Below are 21378 nucleotides of genomic sequence, written 5' to 3'. Positions count from 1 at the left end.
CGCCCTTGTGATTCAATCCGAAGATCGAAGTTGCCGCCTGATAGAGCGTTATCTGGCAGGTGCGTACCATATGCTCACTTTACGTGTTTGTATGTTGGTTTCCGCTGATGTGTTAACACGCGACCGGGTGGCTGATTAAATACCTTTCGCTCGGGTGCGGGGTCTATGTGACCCTCCCCTGGGATCTTGGAAACTAAGAAAGCTTGACATCAAATTCACAGGGCTATTGGCTTGTATGGGAACTCACTTCTGGCGAAATTGGGGGTTCCTAGGTCATTGCCTTTGGGTCAGATAAGGTCAAAAAGATTTAACTCCAAATTGGTGTTTAAAGTGACCCCAGAATCTAGAAACCTGTTCTGAGCAAAAGGTCGCTGATGCTCATTTATTGTCAGTGATCTTGCTTAACACGCGCTCGGGTGGGGGTCAGATTGCCCCCCCCCCCGCCCCCAGGAGATTCTTCCAGAATTGTTTCCGAACGGCGCGGCGTAGCCGCGCCAAATTTCGCATAGTTGTAGACAATTGAATAGCGGATCGGTTGGAATCAAAAATTTAGATGTATCTTGCAAGGTCGCCGACCTATGGCAGGTCAAATTCAGGCCAATGTTTTCAGCGAAGGCAATTTCCAGGGAATCCTTCAATCTGATTCAACAACAGAGTGTTAGACGAAGTCATACATCTTTAAGATGCTTTCTTGGGCACCACAACAGTTGAATGAGCAAATTACATGGACTAAGATCAGGTATGAAGGTCACACCAAGGTCAAAACCAACCTGTTCTGTTACTCTATGGCTTGTTGTAGGGGATAGTTTCTGGTGCTCATTTCCAATTTATTGATAGCAGGAATCGCATTATACATCTTCCATGGACTTTTTGGAGATCAGAATAGGCATTTGACCTAAAGTGACCCAGGTCAACATGTTGTTTTAGGAACATACTGTCCAGCGTAATCTTTGTTGCTTAGTCAAATGCAAAACCAAAGCAATCTTGTATGATTTTGGTCACCTTGACCTTCAAAGGGTCAAACAAGGTCACTGACCTTGAATGATAATGGCCTTTTGCTTAGAAATGGTTATCTAGGTTCTGGAGGCGTTTTGGAGACCAACCTGGAACTTGACCTTGTTTGACCTTTTTGATCCAAAGGTCATGACCAAGAAACCTGAAACTTTGAGCTAAGTGAGTTCACGTACAGGTCAACACACCCCGTAAACCCGGGTGCGCCCGGTCACCCGGGTGCGTGTCAACCTTTGCAAGTCATGGTGACCAAAATCATACTCGACTTTTTGAGTGTTGCATTTGAATGCTCGTCAAAGATTACGCCAGGAAGTATGTTTCTGAAAAAGTGTTGACCTGGGTCATTTAGGTCAGTGGCCTTTTCTGTCCTTTAAGAAGTCGCTGGAAGATGATATAAGATGATGATATATATTGCGGTTCCTGTTATTAACAAATCCGCAATGAGTACTAGAAACTACCCCATGCATCAATTAGTGTAGAGCAATAAAAAGTTTAGACCTTGATCTGACCTTCATGCCTGACCCAAGGTCAATGAAGTTTGCTCATTCACTTGTTGTGTTGCCCAAGAAACTATCTCAGAGATGTATGGCGTTATCTTACATTTCGTTGTTGCACCGGATTGAACGGTTTCCTAGAAATTGTGTTCGCTGAATCCATGACCTGACTGACCTGCCGTAGGCCAGTGACCTTTCAACGTACATAAAGATTATTGATACCAGACGATCTGCTACTTAACTGTCAACAGCTATGTTAAATTTGACTCCGCTACGCCGCGTTTTTCGGAAACTGCTTTGGAAAAACCTTAGGAGGGGTCAAATTGACCCCACCCGATCGCGTGTTAACGAAGCAGTGATCTAATTGCACCTTTACCGCTTTTGCAATTTGCTTGTGTGGTATGGAACTTTATTTTTGATAATTCCAATATTTGGTGTGTTATATCAGTTGACTGTGGTGTGATCTCAGTCATGATTCTGAGCCGGCCCATCTCCCGTCTAGGGCCGTGCCTCTCGGAGCCACCATTCCACCACTCAACTATTGTCTGATGATGAAGTTTGCTTGTGCCGCCGCATTTAATGGCACAACGCGCCGCCTATCTTCTTCATGATCTCTGCTGCCGGCAGGAGCGATGGAGCCAGCTTTTGCGGCAGCTACCGCTCGGGAATTTGGACCAGAGTCAGCCCCGGAGTCGGCCCCGGAGCCCGTACCGGAGCCGGCTCCCGCTATCACGTGGTTCGACATCTACCAGCGCGTCATGACAGTGGTGACGTACGTGGTGTACGCGGGCATCATCGTGTTCGTGCTGGTGATTCTGGCGTGGCCGACGCCGCAGCGGCCGCGGCCGGACGGCCGTCGCCCGATAAGCCGGCGCGAATGGACCGCCAAGTCGCTGGCGGCCAAGCGGCGCGGCGCGCTGTCGCCGCCCTGCCGCGTGCTGCTCACCAGCTTCGCCGACGCCTTCGCCGACTTCATGTCGTGCAGCATGAAGAGCTCGCGCCCGCTGCGCGTCTGCCTCAAGTGCATCGACACGCGCTACGCCATCGAGAAGGCCTACGGCAACATCTTGCACGGCACAAGCCCCGCTGACGAGGACTGCCATTACGAGCTGATGAACCAGGACGACGTGCAGGTGGTGGCGTTCAACATGCGCTACTACCACCGCATCATGGACCTAAACCGCTGCGACCGCTGCATGCTGCGGCAGCCGTATGGTGGCTACCGCGTGCATGACGAGGTGCTGGACTACAAGCTCAAGCACGACGAGTTCCGCGCGTGTCTGCGTGCGAACGACCACCGCACGGCGCCGGGCGCCGACGGCACGCCAGAGGTGTGTACGCTCTGCTCGGAGCATCTCGTGCGCCAGTCGAACCAGCTGGAGGTGGTGGCCGAACAGCCGCTGCACCCGGTCGTCAGCTCGTGCAAGGACGTTGAGGACATGGCCAACGTGAGCAGCCGCATGTGGCGGTGCCGCGGCTGCCGCGTGCCGGCCGAGCTGACCGAGCGCGCCCGCTGGCGGCCGCTGGCGCCAGCCGTCGCCGCCTGCTTCGTCGCCACGCTCTTCTACGGCGTGCTGGGTTGGCTGGCGCGCCGCCGCCTGGCGCCGCAGGGACCGGGCGGCGCGGATGCGGCGGCGGCGGCGCTGGAGGAGCCGGAGGAGTCGGATGGGTTGGATGAGTCGGATGAGTCGGATGAGGACGCGGTGCCGCCGGGTGGGCCGCGGCGCCGCGTAGTACGCGTGCGTCGACCGCAGGAGCTTAGACGAAGGTGACTTGCCTGTCCCGGGGAACAGACAGACGTTGCTTTAAGCGCGTGGTGGGCGATCGGAAGCGTTCGTGCCGTGGAAAGGAATGGAAAGCGCTTATCTTGCGGGGATGGTGCTGGAGACTCGTGGCCAATGTCGCCATCGTATGTGGTCGCTGGGTCATTGCGAGCCATGTGCGGGATGTCATCGCTTGCTCGCCGCTTCTGGGAAGGACCGCTGGACGCAGTTGCTGTACCGCAGTCTGGATGGCGTGGAGGAAGCTCTGTCTGGGCAGAGGTCTAGGTCAGTGGTGTGGGCGGTGACAAGCGGACGCGGTTGAACATTCCTTATGACCTGTATGTGTAGAGATGGTGTCTATATCGTCATATGGCGGGCGCTCCGAGGCGGCATGCATCCTCGCAGCCGTTCAGAAGCTGCCACTGCCGCCCCGGACCCGGGAGCTACGCCGCGTGTCTTTCAGCGCGCGCCGGTGGTAGGCGGTGCGGGTGGGAACAGTCGCAGCTCGTGCGCGTCGGAGGCACCCGCCGCGCAGCCGGTGCCGGGCTCGTAACTGTAGGTCTCGTGTTGGCGCTGGTCGTGTCTGGCAGTGGCTTCGCGGTGACGCGGGCAGCCAAAGCCGGCGCCGCTGCGGTCGGTCTCTGGATTTGTGACGTCGGGAGCGAGCGCTGTGCGTTTTTAATGTATGCGGGCTCAGGCGGGTGTTCGCTGCACACCTTGTACATGTGTTCAGTCCCGCTGGGGCGCGGATGCTGGGACGGCACTGAGACTTGCCAGTTGTATTGTGCTCTACTTACGAGCGATGATTTGCAGCCGCAGCGCATCCAGTGGTGTGTTTTTAATTGAGTGAATCGCATTTCCAAGGCGTTTTTCAAGAGCGTGTGACGTACGGAAGCTTGTGAAGTGGTGACGTCTTTCAAGCTTGCGCTTAAATGACTAGTATTTACCAGTATTTACCAGTATTTACCGGGCCAGTGTTCACTTCCGTAACCTGAGCGTGACACTAGATGTACGTGTTATCCTCCATTTAACGTGGTCCACCATCGCATAAGTCCGCAGCGATGGACGAAGGGTACCTCACGGCTGGCCAAAGTGTGTTTTGAAGAAATGTAATCGCCCATTATGTAGCGCCGTGTGCATACCGTACCTGCTTCACTGCCAGTGCCTGTGTGCGTGCGTTGGGAGTCATCGTGGCAACGGTGTTAACAGTTATCTATTGCTATGGTGATGTCTCGCATCATATCACGGTGACAGCTGGCCTCCTCTCGCTGATGATCTCCGGTTTGCGCGTAGTAACCGAACATTGTAATGTGAATTCGCCTGCCAGTTCACGGGTTTTGCACGATGGGCATTATTTCAACCATTTTGCCGTCGTTGCCGATGGCTGGAAACCGTACTATGCTCATATCACACAATTTCGTGGATTTGTACCTTTGAATGGCGTCAAAACTGTCAGAAATCAGAATAAACATTGCATATATTGGTTCGACGTTTGTTGTCAAAGGCGCAGACATGGTTGTTTAGGGAACGAGGAGTTGGAGTTCGGTGAGTTTTCTGCACGCGATTGTTGGCTTTCTGTCGGAAAACATCGAGGTTGATAAACGGAGAAAATGCGGGCCTAAGGGGGCGGCTACTTTCCTCACCCCCTTTGGTTGCCCGCTGTTTGGTGTGTGAAGTTTGGAAATGTGCACAGGGCAGATAAGCTGGGGTTATGGTAATATGAACACGTATGCTGGTTGCTTGAACGATGATAAGCTGTGCGGTGCCTATGCGCCCGCCTTTGGTCGGATGTTAGCATGTTGCCAAATTTCCAGGGGGGGGGGGTTTAGTGTCAAATTTGTTCTTGAATACTGCGAACCTGTATCAAATTCCTGGTAAACTGTCCATTGTATATCGTAGATCTCTTGACTCCTGCTGGGAGCACTGACCCCTAGGCCCTTTCCTTGGTTACGTCCCTGGTTGGTTTCTTGTGCGGTATTTCCGAGCACCTTCGACAAACGCACGATCAGGAATTACAACCACAGGCAACACCGCACCGTCTTATCATGTCTTCGCTCCAACCCTAATCGGAATACCCGGTGGGGCCAATGATTCAAGCTCCAGAATCCACCACATCCCGTTCCCCATCCCCCTCGGGGGCGACTTTCCGCCGCCCGGCCGCTGCCGATCCCGTTATCGCGTCGGCACGGGACGGCCGCTGGTTTGCCAGTCGGCCGCTAGGTGTCAGCTCGACTGTGGGCCGGCCCGGCGGTTGCGCCGTGCTGCGTGTTGCGTCGGCGCGGCGGAGCGCAGGTCAGTGCACCCACGTCACAGGTAGGCCGGCATCGCGCCGAAACTGAGACCGAACTGAGCCCGGTCTCCTGACATGTTGGTCCCATGCCTCTTGCCATGGATAGCTGTGGGTTGACCCGTGGGTGTGGCTCGCACGTTGGCTGTTCCTGTGGTTGGTTATTGATCTAAATTGATCTCGGCGTATTGTTTCTGAGCGTCACGTGTGGAAGGAAACGTGGCGTTCAACGTTGGTCGGTGGGGGCGGAAAGTCTGGATGAAGTGTGCTGTGGGTTAATTAACATTTGCATTAGGAGTACTATAATTGCATGATTTTGAAGCAGATGCTGGGTGGGGATCATTTTGTCTCACTTGTCAGAGCGTGTGTTGTGTTTGCATTGCGCTTACGCCTTCATACAATGCACGCTGTAGCATTTTTCTACTGAGCTCTCGAATCTGAGCTGTCGACACTGGGCTTCTGTCTGCCACAGCTGCATGGCATGATCCCGGAAGTTCTTCGGCACTGAGGAGGCGTAGGATCTAATATTGGTTTCTTTCCACGTTCAATCGTAACCGTGATTGAACGTGGAAAGAACGTGAATGTGAGTTTTCGTCAATTGTGGGCAGGATTAGGCTACTATGAGGCTCAGTGTGTTTCCTAATTGTGTTACGATAGCAGCAGTTATCTGGTGCCTTACTCCCAGCAGTTCTGCCACCCACCGTGTTGCGTTGATGTGACCTGCGACCAGTTCCTACGGCGCACATTCAGCGGCCGGCAGCAAATGAAGTTTCGTCACCACACTCGTGACTGCGGCTGAGCTTATCGGTGCTGAGTCTTGCCGCCCGTGCCTCCGCGCGCCTGCGGGATACGGTGGCGGTGCGGAGGCCGCCGCGGCGCGCTGACCGCGCAGACGTGGGCCGGGGTCCGCCGAGTCTGACGCGTCTCCGACCACCCGTTCTGCCAGTTTGGGTCGGCTTGGGGAGGGTCGACGACCAGCGCCGCCCGCCCCGACGCGGCCTCAGAGCGGGCCGGCTGCTTCGCCCGGTGACGAGATGGCCCGAGAGATAGCTCACCCTCGACGATGGCCCGAGAGATAGCTCACCCTCGACGATGGCCCGAGAGATAGCTCACCCTCGACGCACTTGTCAGCGGGAGGTGGTGGACGGAGACGCTGAACCGGCGGCTTAGGCGGGCGGACAAGCTGGCAGATCTCAGCGAGGCGTCAGAGTGGCGGCGATCCCTGAGAAATACCTTCGTGCTCCAGACGCGCTCGATTGGTCCAATTCCCAGTTACGCCACCTGCTGTACATCTGCCCGCGGATTGGTTTATGAGTTTCCCCTGCTTTCTGCTTGGCTCCAAGCACCGACGTTAATATTAAACGATTTATCCAACTTAAGTACAATTAATTCAATTACTAACGTTAATTTAGCACTCTTGGTCGATGAAGTGAACGAAGAAATATATGATTAAGTAGGGTTACGGCTTCGATGAATTCCCGCGTGGCGCCGAATCAGGCATGCGGCATTCCTCCAACACTACGTGTTTTAGGGGAAGCGACCTTAGGTCTAGTGGATTCTACTGCAACCCATGCCACCAGTGACTCAGCTGTTGGGCCGACGGTCAGCTTGTAGTGATCTTCACGTCCATGTGCCTGTTGCAGCGCTATCTTATGGTTAGAAAGATCAGAATGCCAGCATGCAGTCACAAATGGGGCGTTCCGTTTCCAGATTACCGATCTGGTCAGGCTTCGGTTGATCCTAGATACTGATTACCACGGGTCGGTCAATGAGGGTCAGAATGCTGGCACATGCAGACGGCATTATGTTGCTTTGATGACATGAAGTTCAGGTAGGTTTTAGTCTTCTCGCAAGTGACATTGAATCGTTCGAACCCGCTGTACGCCTCCGGGACTCACCCACCTGCCTGTCGGGGATTCTCACCGACCCTCTGTCGCCCCCCCCCCCTCTCCCGGGGGATTGGGGCAGGTACAGTAGTCGGCACCCGCCCCCACGTCTGCACGTCTGCAGCTCCCCCGGCTTCTGACTGCTAGCTCTCCGGCCACAGGCAGAGGGTCGGTGACCCGGAGAGGCCCTTCGGAAATTGGACTTTAGCTTACTGGCATGCCAGGCGGCGATCCTCGACCGCACTTGGAGTCGTTGCAGTCGTAATGTGCCGTAATTATTGGCGGCCTCTCGTTGAAGTAGTTTTAGGCCTCAGCGGGTCTTGGTGTAGAAGTTTACTACTGTTTCGTGTTGGAGTGTCTGGCTGCTCCGCGACAAGGCGAAACGACATTCCCGCTTCCCACGTCGCTGCTGAGTGTCGACAAACCCGACCGTTGATTACCCTTTTTGGCGTAAGTCCTCGGAGACGGCGTACCAACAATGTCATATCAGTCCCCTTTCTGATGCGTTCCGCGACTTAGTCGGCGATGCGGCAGGCTCGTCATTTTTGGACGTCGTGCACTTTGCGGTGGGAAAGGTCACAGCACTGGTTCGCTGGAACGCCTCCTATGGCAGCCTTGTTCTGGTGGGAAGGGTTGTACTGCTGGCTTTGCGTGCTGCTTCTTCGCGGCCATGCCTGCGACACCTGTCATTCACTCTTTCGGTAGGCGTGCCGTATCACCGGCGCCACGTCCCCATCACGGTCAGGCTCGTGACACGCGTGCCTACGGTCACTGTTGGCACTTCTCAGTAACCGTCTCCGACGCTTGCTTTGCAGTCAGCAGCCAGGGCGGGAGAAACCCGAGCGGTAGGCGGTGGTCCGATTGGCTGGCTGGGGCCCCCTGACCTTTGGGCTGACCTCTGCGGTGTCTCGCGAGAGGCACTCGCTAGGTGCGAGGTTGTGGTGGAGTAAAGGCGGAGGGCCCCGGCCGTAACGGCTGAATTGCAAAAAGTAGCGTCTGGTCTTGCAGCCCAGCAGCTTAGACAAGGTCAGCACTACCACCATTGGGCAGCGTATTTATAGTTGTTTGTTGTTTACACAGTAAGTGTTTACTTCTTCGTGACGTTCGATTCGTTTTGTTCTGTGACAAGAGGGGTGCTGAACTGAAGTTAATTAACTCTCAGGGACTGGCTTACACCATAGTTGGTATGGCTTGCTCTCATTTAAACGTGCGGACTGTGCATAACTACGTGGGGCGCTAAGCGCCGCCGCAGACGACGTCATTGCAGAGACGGCTGTAGGCTCCTGCCATCGTGTCTGTGTTTTAAACACAGTATAGAATGTTGGTGCGTGTGTATTTTCACATGCTTGACGGGGCGTTGCCGTCGAGCTCCGGAATGCCGAATGCATGTTGCACCGCGTAAGCGATAGCCGACAGCCCACTGCGCCAATTTCTGGCGTTGGATGCAATATGATCCGCTTGGCTGCGGCGGAGGTCAGGGCCAGCGCTGAGCACGAGGGAAAGAGCTGTGACTGGGCATCGGCCGCACATTATCGCAGCGCCGATCTCAATAGAAACATAAACTACGCTCGTCGCATCCGGGAGCAGGCGCTTGTGGCTTATCTCCATCGCTTCCATGATAAGAACAGCATGGTCTGCTACGTTGAGTACAGCCTGGAGGGCAGCTTCGGCTCGTGGACCGTCCCCCGCCTGCGTAAAAACACGATACATGTCCAACCGCGGCATCCGCGTCAGGCAGTGCAAAACACCGCCCAAAAACTGGACCGCGCAGTACCGCAGGGACTGGTGCTGACTGAGGTCCGGCAAAACACGTGGCTGGTGCCGACCAAGGCCCGGCAAAACACGTGACTGGCGCCGACGGAGGTTCGGCTTAACACGTGACCTCTGCGCAAAGGGCAGGGGCGGCGAAGCGGTGGCGATCGGCCGGCTTACAAAGGCTCGATTAAGTAGCGTGTAGAAGTGAACAACGCGATGGGTAATGTAATATAACAACATAGATATGCTATAAAAATATGCCACGTGCGGAAATTCTGATGATGATGAAGAAGATGATGATTGGCGCTTAAGGGTGTCACACACATAATTTCCAAACTTATCAAAAAAGTCCCATGAATAACTGGCACGGTTGTGCGTTGTGTTCCGACGCGTTTTAGGATGTTCTTGACAGCTGGTCTATTCGCATTAATAGTTGAACAGGAGTGAGACTGGAGGGACCCGAGTAAAAGCGGTGTCCTTTTAAAGCAGTGTCACGACTCCTGTTTTGGCGGCAGTTATTTGTAGTGGGCGTTGCATGTGTGAGGTCAGTTAGGCACCTCGGTTAAGTTTGTCCTTTCCGTTGCAGGTTTTTCCCTCGGAAGGTTCTCAACAGCCGCCATGGCATCAGGAGATCACGTACCGGAGTGGGGCTGGTGAGTGGCCATAGGCCTCTGCCACGTATCGTAAGTTTGGGGCTTTCCAGTTTGCATAATGCGTTTTTTGCATGCAACGCACGCAGACGTGGTGATTAATCTCGAAGCTTTGGTGAGGGGCCGGTCCTCGCCGTAGCCCCTCTCCTTGTGCTGCAGTCCTTGAGCAGCGGCGTACGGACGAACCTGGTCGTGAATGGGGAGATCACTGTTGGGCGCCATATGAACAGGGTAGTCTCCACGCCCCAAAGCCCAACTCGACTTCTTTGGGGAGGTTACTGGAATCTGTGCCTATGTGTCAGTGGGGACCCTGAATTGGCAAGGCGACATACAATCAAGCGGTTCAGTTAAGCACATGAGTAAACACAAACAGCGTATTAGTCAGTCAACCTTTACAAATCATTTAGGTTATTATAAGGTACACCGACTGACATTAACAGCAGGATTTGCTGATTAAACATGTCTCGATGCTTATCCAGGTATTTAATTCGAAGATTGGTTTCTTGAGTACTCAGCTGCGCCCACATGACTATCATTTAAGATGTCTGTCCGCCTCTTCATAAAGTCAGCACTGTTCAGCCACCCGACGTTGATAGCTCACCGACTTCTCCTGATGCCAAAAAAAAAACTGGCAAGCGCCCAATTGTGACAGCGTCCAATTGCAGCTACACAAAAGTTTCAATGCGGCGAAGAGACTCAATTTTCCGTTCATCGGTAGCAGGCCCGAAAACGACTGTCATATCAGCATATACAATCGAGCGGTGTAAGTCACAATCCGCCGGACCCGGACGGTCTGGTCCGACGACCGCCGCCAACAGCGGAACGTGCTCGTTTGTTCGTTACTCTCTTCACCGTTTCTGGCAACTTGCCAAGGCAAGGCCTAGTGAACGCAAAAGTTCGGTCGAACTCAGAGCCGTTTCCCGTGACTTACACGATAAGGTGAATCTGTGCTAAAGTACCGCTGGTGCTTGAGTTCCGGGGCTGATATCTCAAGAGGCCACGGTTGCTGATATAGCAGATTTCGAGACAGATCTCCCCACAGCGGGCTGCGCTAAGTCAGAAGACCTTCGGGATGGCTACCATATAATGGCACCACTCAGACGGCATGCATCAAGGATGCTTGGTCTCCGGTCGCTGTGGCGCCAGAAAAGTTTACTTCTGCGGTTCTTTTCTGTCATCTCCAGTCCACAAGGTGTCCGTGCGCCCGCAAGACCGGGGGCGCACACCGCAGGCTTTTCCAATCGTCATAAACGTCGGGCGTCATCCTTATCCCTTCTTGTCCACCCCTCCGTCGCCCCCCCCCCCCCCTCCCCTCCATCCCACTGACCCTTCGGTCCCCTGCAACCACCACGCCGAGCGAATCATTGTGTCGTCCCGTCTCGTCCCGTTCGACACTCCACTCGCCCACAGCCTGCCCTGTCAGGTGGGCCTGATCCCGCCTCCCGTCACTGCCCACCGCACCGGGCGAAACGCCGCCACCTCTGACCCCTGTCCGCCTCACAGCTCGCCGTGTCTCGTGGGGAGCTCTATCCCTTTGCTACCCGGAAGCTCGCCCGCGTCCCCACCCCCCTGACCCTCGACTGCCCGCAGCTCGGCGTGTCTCGTGGGGAGTTCTGACCCTCTGCTGTGCGGGAGCTCGCCTTTGTCCCCTGACCCTCGGCTGCCCGCGGCTCGCCATGCCTCGTGGAGAGCTCTGACCCTCTGTTGTCCGGGAGGTCTCCCGCGTCCCCCTAACCCTCGGCTGCCCGCAGCTCGCCGTGTCTCGTGGGAAACCCTGTCCCTCTGCTGTCCGGGAGCTCTCCCGCGTCTTCCCTGACCATCGGCTGCCCGCAGCTCGTCCATGCCCCCTTGACCCTTGGCTGCCCGCAGCTCGCCGTGCCGCGTGAAGGGCGTGACGGACCTGGCCGCGGCTGACGCCGACGCCATCGTCCTCGTCACCGACTCCGTGGAGAAGTTGCCCGGCCACCTGGCGGCGCTGCAGGCGCCGCTGACGGCGCTGCGCGCGGTGAACGCCGCGCTCGACGCAGAGGGTGCTGTGGTGCCGGTCGAGCTCCCGGCGAAGCGGCTGGTGTTCGCGCCGACGGGCCCGCTTAACCGCGACTACGACGATGTGCGCCGTTTCGCCGAGGCCGCCGAGAAGGGCATCAAGAGGTCCGTGTGTGTGATGGGGGACGGATGACGGGGGAGGGGCTCCGGGCAGGCCGGGGCGGTTGAGAAGCGATGGTGTTCGGCGGTTGGGGTTGTCGGTGGGATGCTTTCTTGGCGCACTTAGACACGTTTTGGGTGGCCGCCGACGTAATGCTTCGGCAACGTTCATGCAACACTTTTAACTCTCCATGCCCATGTCCAATGACAAAACACATCACTGATGTCATCTGAGCGAGTTATCGGTGTATCAGTGCGAGCCTCAGTCCATGTGAGCTGTTCACGAGCCTGTCCGACTGACGATGCTGCGACCGCGTGTTTGAATCGCTCCCCTGACGCTCTCGCTGCCGCCCTCCCAGAGCGATAGCGGCCGGCAGCCGGGCGCCCCTGCTGGTGACTGTGCCATACCCCAAGTACCAGTACTCGACGCTCAACTCGCTGCTGGGAGCGCTGCACGCCCTCTATGTGGTGAGCGGGGGCCGCCGGCTAACGGCCTCTGGCGGCGCTGGGGTGCTGGCTGAAGGGGACGGTGCGTGTGGGGTAGTCCAGCGCGAGGTATCTAGAAATTGCTAATTAACAACAGGTCTGTTGCAGCCTATTATGAAAGTTATGGTGGAAGCAAAGCATATGTCTCACGCCTGAATCCTTGCTTCTCCGTAATAGAAGCCTGTTCATTTGTGTCACCCAGCAGCCACCTTGACCATCCCAACGTCACCGCCTTTTACGTCATGCCTCCATTTCACGTCATGCTCATCTCCAAACCACATTATCATCCAGGTGGTCTCCACATCCTACTCAACACATTCTCACCTATCTACATCGTGCGCATTCTGTGCTCGCCCCACATCGTCTCTTTCTTAACCCTCCCCGACACGGCCTGTGACCCTTGTTGGGTGACCCCTGGTCAGTGAAATCACCCGTGACCTCTGTGATATGATCTGCGACCCGTGACCCGACCCGTGCCATGTAGCAAGTGACGGTTGGCCCTTGACCTCTGGCTCGTGACCTTTGGCACGCGGGCTCTGGCCCATGACCTCTAGCTCGTAAGTCAGCACGTGAATTGCATCCCGTGACTTAAGGTTACCTGACCTATGACCACTGGCGTGTGGCTTTCAGCCGGCGACCCGTGACTTCTCACTCGTCACAGGTGGCACGAGACTTTTGACCTCTGATCTTTGATCTGGTCCATGGCCCGTGATCTGACCTGTGACCTTACCCGTGGGCGCAAAACGACCCCTAAAACATGACCTCCGACTCGTGAACTCTGGCCTATGACCTCTAACACACGACCGATGACCTGTGACCCCGTGTGTTCGTCAGCCTATCGAGGTGCGTGAGCACGCCGTGAAGACGTCGGACACCAAGCGACTGACCAAGGTGGACCGGCTGCTCGTGTTCGGCGAGCAGCGCGCGGCGCTCGAACGGGTCATCCAGTCGGCGCTGGGCCTGGAGAGCGGACGGTAAGCGCCAGCAACACCACCTGGTCAACCAGCGCGACACTTCGTGGGGTGGTAGTGTAGCCAGCGGAGCTGCGTCTGGGCGATCACGAGGCTGGGGACTGGGAGACAAGATTTGAAAATTGTACGCTGTTGGATGTTTTTGATCCTCATGCACTGCTTCTCGCAGCCTTTGCCATCAACGATTCCCGTAAAGGCAAGGCCATGTTGGCTGCACATGAGGATCAGCGTCCGGCGTAGAGCTCATCGTATCAGTCCAGCCCCGTTCTTCACGCTCCCCGCCCCTGCCCGCTGCCAACCGCTTGCTCGCCGTTCGAACCTTCTGCGTGCCTGGCTCGTGGATGACCTCGCGCGCCTGACCTGTGACCTCGGCCGCCAGGTTCGTGGCGCGTGACATCGGCGGCAGTGACCCGGAGCGGATGGCGGCGCCGCGTGTGGCCGAGTACATGCAGCACGTGCTCAAGGGCAGCCAGGTCAAGATTGAGGTGGAGCAGGAGGACGACAGCGACACGCCGTTTAAGGCCAAGTATCCGCTGCTGGCCGCCGTCAACCGGGCGGCCGCAGGTGCGTCGGGCTGACCTTCCTCGATGGCCGGGGGGGGGGGGGGGAGGGAATGATGGGATATTGCTACCACCGAGGCCAGGCTATTGGGACCGTCCGGGCTTGTGGATCTACCGAGCTGTTTAAGGGATTCTTGGTGGGTGGTTTAGTAAGTCTGGCGTGGGAACATTGGCGCTTCAGACTGTTCGCGTTAGTAACGTAGACCAGGTCTCGGTTCACAGCTGTTAAGATTGTGGTTTGTCCGGCTAGTGACCGGGCAACTGACGGCGTCTCGGACACCGGCTGATTTATCGGGATGCTCTATCGGCGGTTATGGGCTGACCTTAAGAGCAGCCGGCGAGTACCCCCACTTGGCTCCTGCCGTCCCGCTTGAACTTTGGCATGTTGGCCGCCTGACGGAGAGCCCTCCAGTCGGCTCGAGACCCGCAGAGGCGGGCGCGTTCAGGTCGGTGGTGTTGGCCCCTGACCGAAGGTCGTTAAGCACGGACCGGCTGTGGTCGGGCTGAACCACTCCGGGCTCCGCCGTCGTCGTGTCGGAGAGCGTGAAATACCTAAGCTCGTCCCGAAGATGGAGTGTTTCGCTAGAGCTTTACTTCCTCGAAACGAGCGTTGATGTGTCAAATTATCGTACATTTTAACTCGCAAAATGTACGACTTTGATGTGCCTGATGTGGGCTTGCAGTGAGTTATCATATGCTTATTGCCTACCTTGGATTCCGCTAGCGCTCTCGAAGTGTTGTCAGCTCCTCGCGTTCAACTACGCCCATCAGACATTCATCAGAGGCCAACTTATGCCTGCGCCTTTTCTCTCAGTTGTGCAAAGCTTTGCCAACTCAAGGTTAGCGCTCGCCCACGGCTGCATCAGACCCACCCCTCGTCCGTTTGCAGTGGTCCCACGCCACCGTGCTCGCGTCATCCACCTGACGTACGAGGGTCAGGGTCCCATCACCCACACCTACATGCTGGTCGGCAAGGGCATCACCTACGACACAGGTCAGTGGCCGCCGCTCGCGCGCGGTCATCGGCTCGCGCGCCCGCGCCGGGGCCATCGCCATGGACTGCGTGGGGCTGCGCTGTTGTTAGAATGCCGGCTTGCAGAGATGCTATTGTGCGGCTCGCCCGTCTTTGAGGCGGCAAGTTGTTGGAATGTGCCCTGTTCTTGCTTGGCTGCGACTGTCGGAGCTGTTTTGTCTCCGAGATCTCCTCGCGCCAGGCGGATGCAAATCCCGTGATGAAGTTAAGCGTCCCAGAAATTATTCGGCACCACCGAAACGTTACTTTTTCCATTTTCTTCTGCTAGTGGCGCGGCATATCGCATCTTGAGTCGTCCTCTGTAGGCTTCTGGTCTCTCAGCCAAGCGATTGGACACGTGTTTTTTTTCGCTTCAGGCGGTCTGGACATCAAGGCGGGTGGCGTTATGGCCGGTATGCACAGGGACAAGTGCGGAGCGGCAGCGGTCGGAGGCTTCTTCAAGGTTCGTGCTCTTGTTGCTGGAATTTGGATAGACATCGGCGGGCATGGGTTCGTAATGTGGGCTCAAGTCCGCCAACCTGGCTTGTATTCTCAGTTGTACCTGTTTTATTGGTAAACTGGGAGAACATGCCCCTTCCCTCGTCCAAGGCAAATTTATCCGGTGAAACTTGTCACGTCCCGTTCTTTGCTTTCTTAATGTACTCCTTAAACTAAAAAATGGAAGAATATTCGTCAAAACGTCACTCCCTCCCCCCCCCTCCCCTCCTCGTTCCTCCCTCTCCGTCTTCTCCCAGGCCCAATCGATTCTACCCTGTCTGCCTCACCTCCGCCATCGCCATCACCTGCCCCATCCTCCGCTCCGTCCCCACAACCCGTAACCCCGCCTCCCATCAACCTGCCGTCAGCTGGACAGTCGCACCACTGTAGCGTCTTCAACCGCGGCCCGCTTCGTTTCCGACGCGCGCCAAGTTCGCCGCCGCGCCGAGTTGGCCGACAAGTCAGCGGGCCGGCGGCCACGAGCCACGCGCGCGGCGCAAGTTTCCGGCAGATTGTTGGAAGTTGGCCCCGCGCCCCGAATAACCCGCCGCCGGCGTTCGTCGCCGTCGCCGATCGCCGGCGACTCCGCTAACTTCCGACGCGGCGGCCGAGCGCCGGCGCTGACGGTCGCTCGGGGCCGGCCGGCGACGGCCGCAGAGCCGCCAGCGCGCCCGCGTCCGCTCGGCGCTCCAGTTAATTCGACGGCGACAGGGGGCGCCTGTTCTGGCTCGCTGCACGAGACGGCGATTTGTGTCGACGCTGTTGGAACAGGCCCCGTGCACGCGGTGCTCGAGTCGAGCGATTTGGGCGCGCTGTCTCGGGACTAAGTCTCTCCTGGTCCACGCATGCTGAGCGGGTGAACTCGTGAGTGCACCGGTGCAAGGTTCAAATAATTAATGCAGCAATTAGTTCGTGATCGATCCCATTTATATGACCTTCTCATGTTTCAGGGGTCATTGAATTACTGGGACGACCTGTTGTAGAACTGACAAGAAAATTGACTAATATGGGCTTGAGTGCCACTATCCGAAACCTTATTTGCCAAGCCTGACATTACGCCCGTTACGTAGGCGGTTATGTTTGTCCCGTTTGTCACATGTTTGCAGCGAGGAATCTCAGATTAACTGACCATGGCGCCACATGTTGATGCGCTGATCCTCGTCTACCATTAGAAGCTGCTAAGTCCATTATTGACTTGCGTCTTGCAGTGTTGCACAGGAAATGTTCGTGTACAGCGTCAATTGAAAATGAAACAATGAAATTGCTTCGACGTAAATGTCAAAACATGACTCCATTTTAGATAACACTCACCCATCTGTGCATTAAGGTTGTGAAGCTGTAAGCCTCCTGAGAGCGTTTGACAGCGTTAGGTCCTTGCGCTCGTTAAAAAAGTTACATTTCGCAAAGTGTTATCATCCGCGTTGTGGTTCGCCAACAAACACTGCGATTCTGAATATCCAACACGGTCTCTTGCTTTTCTTTACGGGGTTTATTCTTGTGTTTAAACGTCAAGCACAGCAACAAAGCAACCATCTCCAGGTGCAGGTTCCCGTGTGTGATGTTTGACCTCGGCGCGACCTGTGACCCGCAGACGCTGGCCGAGCTGCGTCCGGCCGGCATCAAGGTCATCGGAGTCATGTGCATGGTGCGCAACTCGGTGGGCGCGGACGGCTACGTCGCGGATGAGATCATCACGTCACGGGCGGGCGTGCGCATCAGGTCAGTCACCCCCTACCGTCACGCTAGAGCTTCCCCCTGCCAGGTCAGAGTCACCCCCCACCGTCACGCTAGAGCTTACCCCTGCCAGATCGGAGTCACCCCCCACCGTCACGCTAGAGCTTCCCCCTGCCAGGTCAGAGTCACCCCCCACCGTCACGCTAGAGCTTCCCCCTGCCAGGTCAGAGCCACCCCCCACCGTTACGCTAGAGCTTCCCCCTGCCAGGTCAGAGTCACCCCCGCCGTCACGATAGAGCTTCCCCCTGTCAGGTCAGAGTCACCCCCACTGTCACGCTAGAGCCTCCCCCTGTCGGGTCATAGTCACCCCCGCCGTCACGCTAGAGCCTCCCCCTGTCAGGTCGAATCACCCCCACCGTCACGCTGGAGCCTCCCCCTGTCAGGTCAGAGTCATCCCCATCAGCACGCTAGAGCTTCCCCTTGTCAGGTCAGAGTCGCCCCCGCCGCCACGCTGGAGCTTCCCCCTGTCAGGTCATAGTCACCCCCACCGGCACGCGAGAGCCTCCCCCTGTCAGGTCAGAGTCACCCCCGCCGTCACGCTACAGCTTCCCCTGTCAAGTTAGAGTCGCCCCCGCCGTCACGCCCCCCCCCCCCCTGTCAGGTCAGAGTTACCTCCTACCGTCATGCTAGAGCTTCCCTCCTGTCAGGTTAGAGTTACCTCCTACCGTCACGCTAGATAGAGCCTCCTCCTTCCCTGGTCAGGTAAGAGTCACTTCTGCCGTCACATTTGAGCCCCATTTCCCCTTAAGTCAGAGCCCCCGTCCCACCAGAGGCTCCTCCCTGTCTTGTCAGAACCCCCTCCCCCGGCCCACCTTACCTTCCCTCCGTCACCAGCGAGCCTCCTCTCCCGTCGGGTCAGAGTCTCTCGCCTTAGATCATGTCCACAACAGAGGACTGCTCGTTATGGAAGTGGACAGAGGGGAGGGGGCCCAGGTTATAACTGAACCGTGCGTTGCGAAGGACTGCAGAGACGACTGGCGTCTTTTGTCGAGTTTGATCGCAGATGTTTGAGCTGAGCGTGGTTAACTGGATGGAGGTAGCCCGAGACCCGTGAATGTTTATGGTTGGCTTGAGACTTGGCTCGTCGTTTCGTCGGCCGCTGGCTGACTGCTGTGAACGGTGTGCGAGGTCGGTCACGAGGTCAGGTCGCGGTCGGTCGCGATTTCTTGACGCTCACACCTCCAGGTTCCGTGCAGGCTTGCCACCTCGGTGAGATGCTGGGTCGGTTAAGCTTAGCCAGTCAATTCGGGAGGCTACAGGGATCTCAATGGTTGATGCTAAGACAACGACTGGGAATGTCCGTGTTCGGAGTCGCACTGCAGACGGTCGATGTTAGACTGAACGGCGCGGGCGTGCTACATGCTCTGTGACGTCACTGATAACCTTTGGACGCCTTCCGGCAGGGTCGGAAACACGGACGCCGAGGGCCGCATGGTCATGGCCGACCTGCTCTGCCTGGTGAGTGCGCCAGCGACACCCTGTCTGGTGTGGACCGGGCTCTGGCAGAGTGTGCCCCCAACTTGGCCGGCGGGGCTTGAGAAAGGCGCGGTCAGTGGCACGGCGGCCGGGACGGGTGACGCCGAGACCTTCGAAAGTTGTTGAGACTTCAGCCGGTCGCGTAAAAAGGGTGCGGCACGCGTGGTGCGGTTCGCACCGTTCATCCGCTCGCACCTCAAGTGGAGTGGCGGTAACCAGCGCTACATATGAGCGTGTTACTCCTTTGAATGCGAAAAGGAAGCTCTTCGCTTCCTGAAGTCACCGGAGCCGGTCCAATCAGTCCAATCAAACTTCACGGAAGTCGGAGTTGGCCGCGTGAAGCAGCGCTAACTTCTTTGAATCGATTCCGCGGAAAGCCAGACGCTTTCAACATCCCTCGAGAGAACCCCCGATCGCACTCCAATCTGCTCGTGTTCGATCCTTTGAGCTCGATGTTCGCGGTCCAGCGCTGGGTTCACTGGGCGTGACGAGGGCGTGGGTCAGGGAGCCCTGCAAACCTCTCCAGGACCGACGCCTCGGAGCGAGCGGCACGGATCGGTGCCGATCCTATTTTGCCCGAATTGGAATGGTGCTGTACAACTTGAATCGCCGAGGGCCTACCCCCTCCCCCTCAAGGAAAGGGCGCCGCACCGAACTGAACCCTCCCCACATTCTGGGGGAACTTTGCAAAGAAGCCCGTTTGGAGAGCCGTGTACCCGGCCTCAGGCGGTGAGGCGAGCCCTGGCCGACAAACCGCATCCAGACGGTACTGAGCCGCGTCTGACGCCAGCACCTCCCACTCAGCGCCGACTGGCAAACGATACCCCTCCCTCCTCGTACGCCCATCCCGCCTGCTCACTCCCCATTCCCCTTCCCAGCGCCGCTCACCATCGCCCCACCCCGACAAGCCGCCCCGGCATCGGCCGCCGCCGTGTGCGCCGCCCGACAATGAAAGCCACGTCCCGTCCCAGACACGGCCGTCACCGGCCCGCCGTCCGTCCGCAGATGAAGGAGCGGGCGGCGGGCGAGGTAAACCCCTACCTGATGACGGTGGCCACGCTCACCGGGCACGCGGTACTGGCCTGCGGCGACGGCTACTGCTCCGTGCTGGACAACGGGCCGGCCCGGCTGGCCCACTGCGCGAACCGCTTCGCCGAGGCCGGCGACCAGCTCGGCGACCCTTTCGAGATCAACACTATCCGCCGCGAGGACTACTGCTTCCACGGCGGTGAGCGCTGGCGGCGGCGCCGCTGAGGGGACGGACGCGCGACGGCTGCAGGGGGGGGGGGGGGGACCGTGCCCTTTGTTGCGCTTGTGGCACGCGTGGCAGCCGTGGAGGCAGTGACGTCATGCCATGCCGCGCCATATCGTGTTCAGACTCAGATGAGCGTTCTCAAACACAACAGGCCGCCGCCCATGTTTGCACCGAATCGCGAAGTCCCGGCCGTGCTTGAAGTGGGCAATTGATACGACCACTTCGCGTCTGCTACGGCAGCGGCGTCAGTTCGTTGCGTTGCTGACCCGATGCCTCTGTCACGGCAGCGGCGTCAGCTTGTTGCGTTGTTGGCCCGATGCCTCTGTCCAGCTTGCTGCGTCGTTGACCCGATTCCTCTGTCCAGCTCATTGCGTTGTTGACCCGATGCCTCTGTCCAGCTTGTTGTGTTGCTGACCCGATGCCTCTGTCCAGGCAAATCCGAGTACGAGGATGTGCTGCAGTGTAACAACGCTCCGTCTTCGCGCACCCCACGCGGTCACCAGGGCCCGGCTGCCTTCCTCGTGCTGGCCTCGGGACTGGACAAGGTCAGTAGCGCCCTTCCTCCCCCTCTGCCCGACGGCTCGCCCGCCCGGGGCGCAGACCACACATCACTCAAGTTAAACGAAAGCGTTTGCTGGCGGCGGCGGCCGGAACAACCGATGGCGAGCGATGAGTCGCCCGTCGCCGCGTCCTCTCACCACGCCTGCCTTCCCGCCAGCACGGAATCGACTCGGACAAGCCGCTCCGCTACTCGCACCTGGACATCGCCGCCGGCTCGGGCCCGTTCCCCGGCGTGCCCACCGGCTCGCCGATCCTGGCCATGGCCGCCAACTTCTTCGGTAACCAGCTGTGAGCCGTCGGCGCGGCCGCCGAACGCCCGCGTGACGTCACGTGTCGGCGGTCAGCTGACGGCCGCCCGGGCGTGAGCCTGCGCAGTGACCTGCTACGCTGTTGCCATTTGGGGAAATGATTAAATAAAGGTTTAAACGCTGGCGCGGCGCTTCTTGCGAATGTTCCAGGAGTGAGCCATGAAATGCAATGACGAGACACTGCACAGCAACGGACTCGCAGCCTGACTCGCAGACACGCAGCCCGGGGTCGTCCCAGCGGGAGTAGTTCCTTGCGGATTCTCAGTACTCGCGGCACTCCCACTCCCAGCACTGCAGCAGACTCACCTCAACAGACGGACAAACGTTAAGTCTCCTTTATTTATGGAAGATCTACATGATGACCGAATGACCATGAACGCTAGTATACACAGGGCTGGCCGCGCGCCGGCGGCGGCGGCGCGGCGGTGACCCGAGGTCGGACGTCGGCCGACGGCCGCCGCCGCGCCGCCGGCCCAGCCCTGGCCGGGGGCCCGGCCAGCCGTCCGTTGACGGCCGGGGAGTCCAC

The 21378-nt window shown here is 57.7% G+C and overlaps 2 protein-coding genes across 5 annotated transcripts in view; both read left to right on the top strand.

Moving 5' to 3' along the window:
* Dip-B (Dipeptidase B) overlaps positions 1-20975 on the top strand; it is a 31732-nt gene extending 10757 nt beyond the window's left edge. For 2 of the 4 annotated variants that reach the window (XM_037232662.1, XM_037232661.1), the window contains 12 exons: positions 9783-9849; positions 11716-11997; positions 12351-12459; positions 13312-13451; positions 13828-14012; positions 14898-15002; positions 15398-15483; positions 17110-17237; positions 18656-18710; positions 19734-19956; positions 20416-20528; positions 20702-20975. In XM_037232662.1, the coding sequence (XP_037088557.1) occupies positions 9815-9849; positions 11716-11997; positions 12351-12459; positions 13312-13451; positions 13828-14012; positions 14898-15002; positions 15398-15483; positions 17110-17237; positions 18656-18710; positions 19734-19956; positions 20416-20528; positions 20702-20836 (1596 nt within the window). In that variant the 5' untranslated portion in view covers positions 9783-9814 and the 3' untranslated portion in view covers positions 20837-20975. Of the gene's footprint in view, positions 1-5489; positions 5582-9782; positions 9850-11715; positions 11998-12350; positions 12460-13311; positions 13452-13827; positions 14013-14897; positions 15003-15397; positions 15484-17109; positions 17238-18655; positions 18711-19733; positions 19957-20415; positions 20529-20701 lie in introns of those variants that run through there. The other 2 variants (XM_037232663.1, XM_037232664.1) reach the window with 2 other exon arrangements.
* Positions 2138-7617, top strand: LOC119109319 (osteopetrosis-associated transmembrane protein 1). The gene is made up of 2 exons (XM_037232927.1): positions 2138-2953; positions 7603-7617. Exons 1-2 carry the CDS (start codon positions 2138-2140, stop codon positions 7615-7617), a joined length of 831 nt encoding a protein of 276 aa, XP_037088822.1.
* Positions 20976-21378: the final 403 nt, after the last annotated feature.

Source organism: Pollicipes pollicipes, unplaced genomic scaffold (assembly GCF_011947565.3).
Source record: "Pollicipes pollicipes isolate AB1234 unplaced genomic scaffold, Ppol_2.1 Scaffold_7231;HRSCAF=8579_pilon_pilon_pilon, whole genome shotgun sequence".
Lineage (NCBI taxonomy): Eukaryota > Metazoa > Arthropoda > Thecostraca > Pollicipedomorpha > Pollicipedidae > Pollicipes > Pollicipes pollicipes.
Note: the sequence above shows the minus strand (reverse complement) of the source record. Positions and strands in the feature narration are given on the sequence as shown.

Excerpts from the sequence above, each read along its gene's own strand:
- LOC119109319 (XM_037232927.1), top strand. The coding sequence starts at position 2,138 with ATGGAGCCAGCTTTTGCGGCAGCTACCGCTCGGGAATTTGGACCAGAG.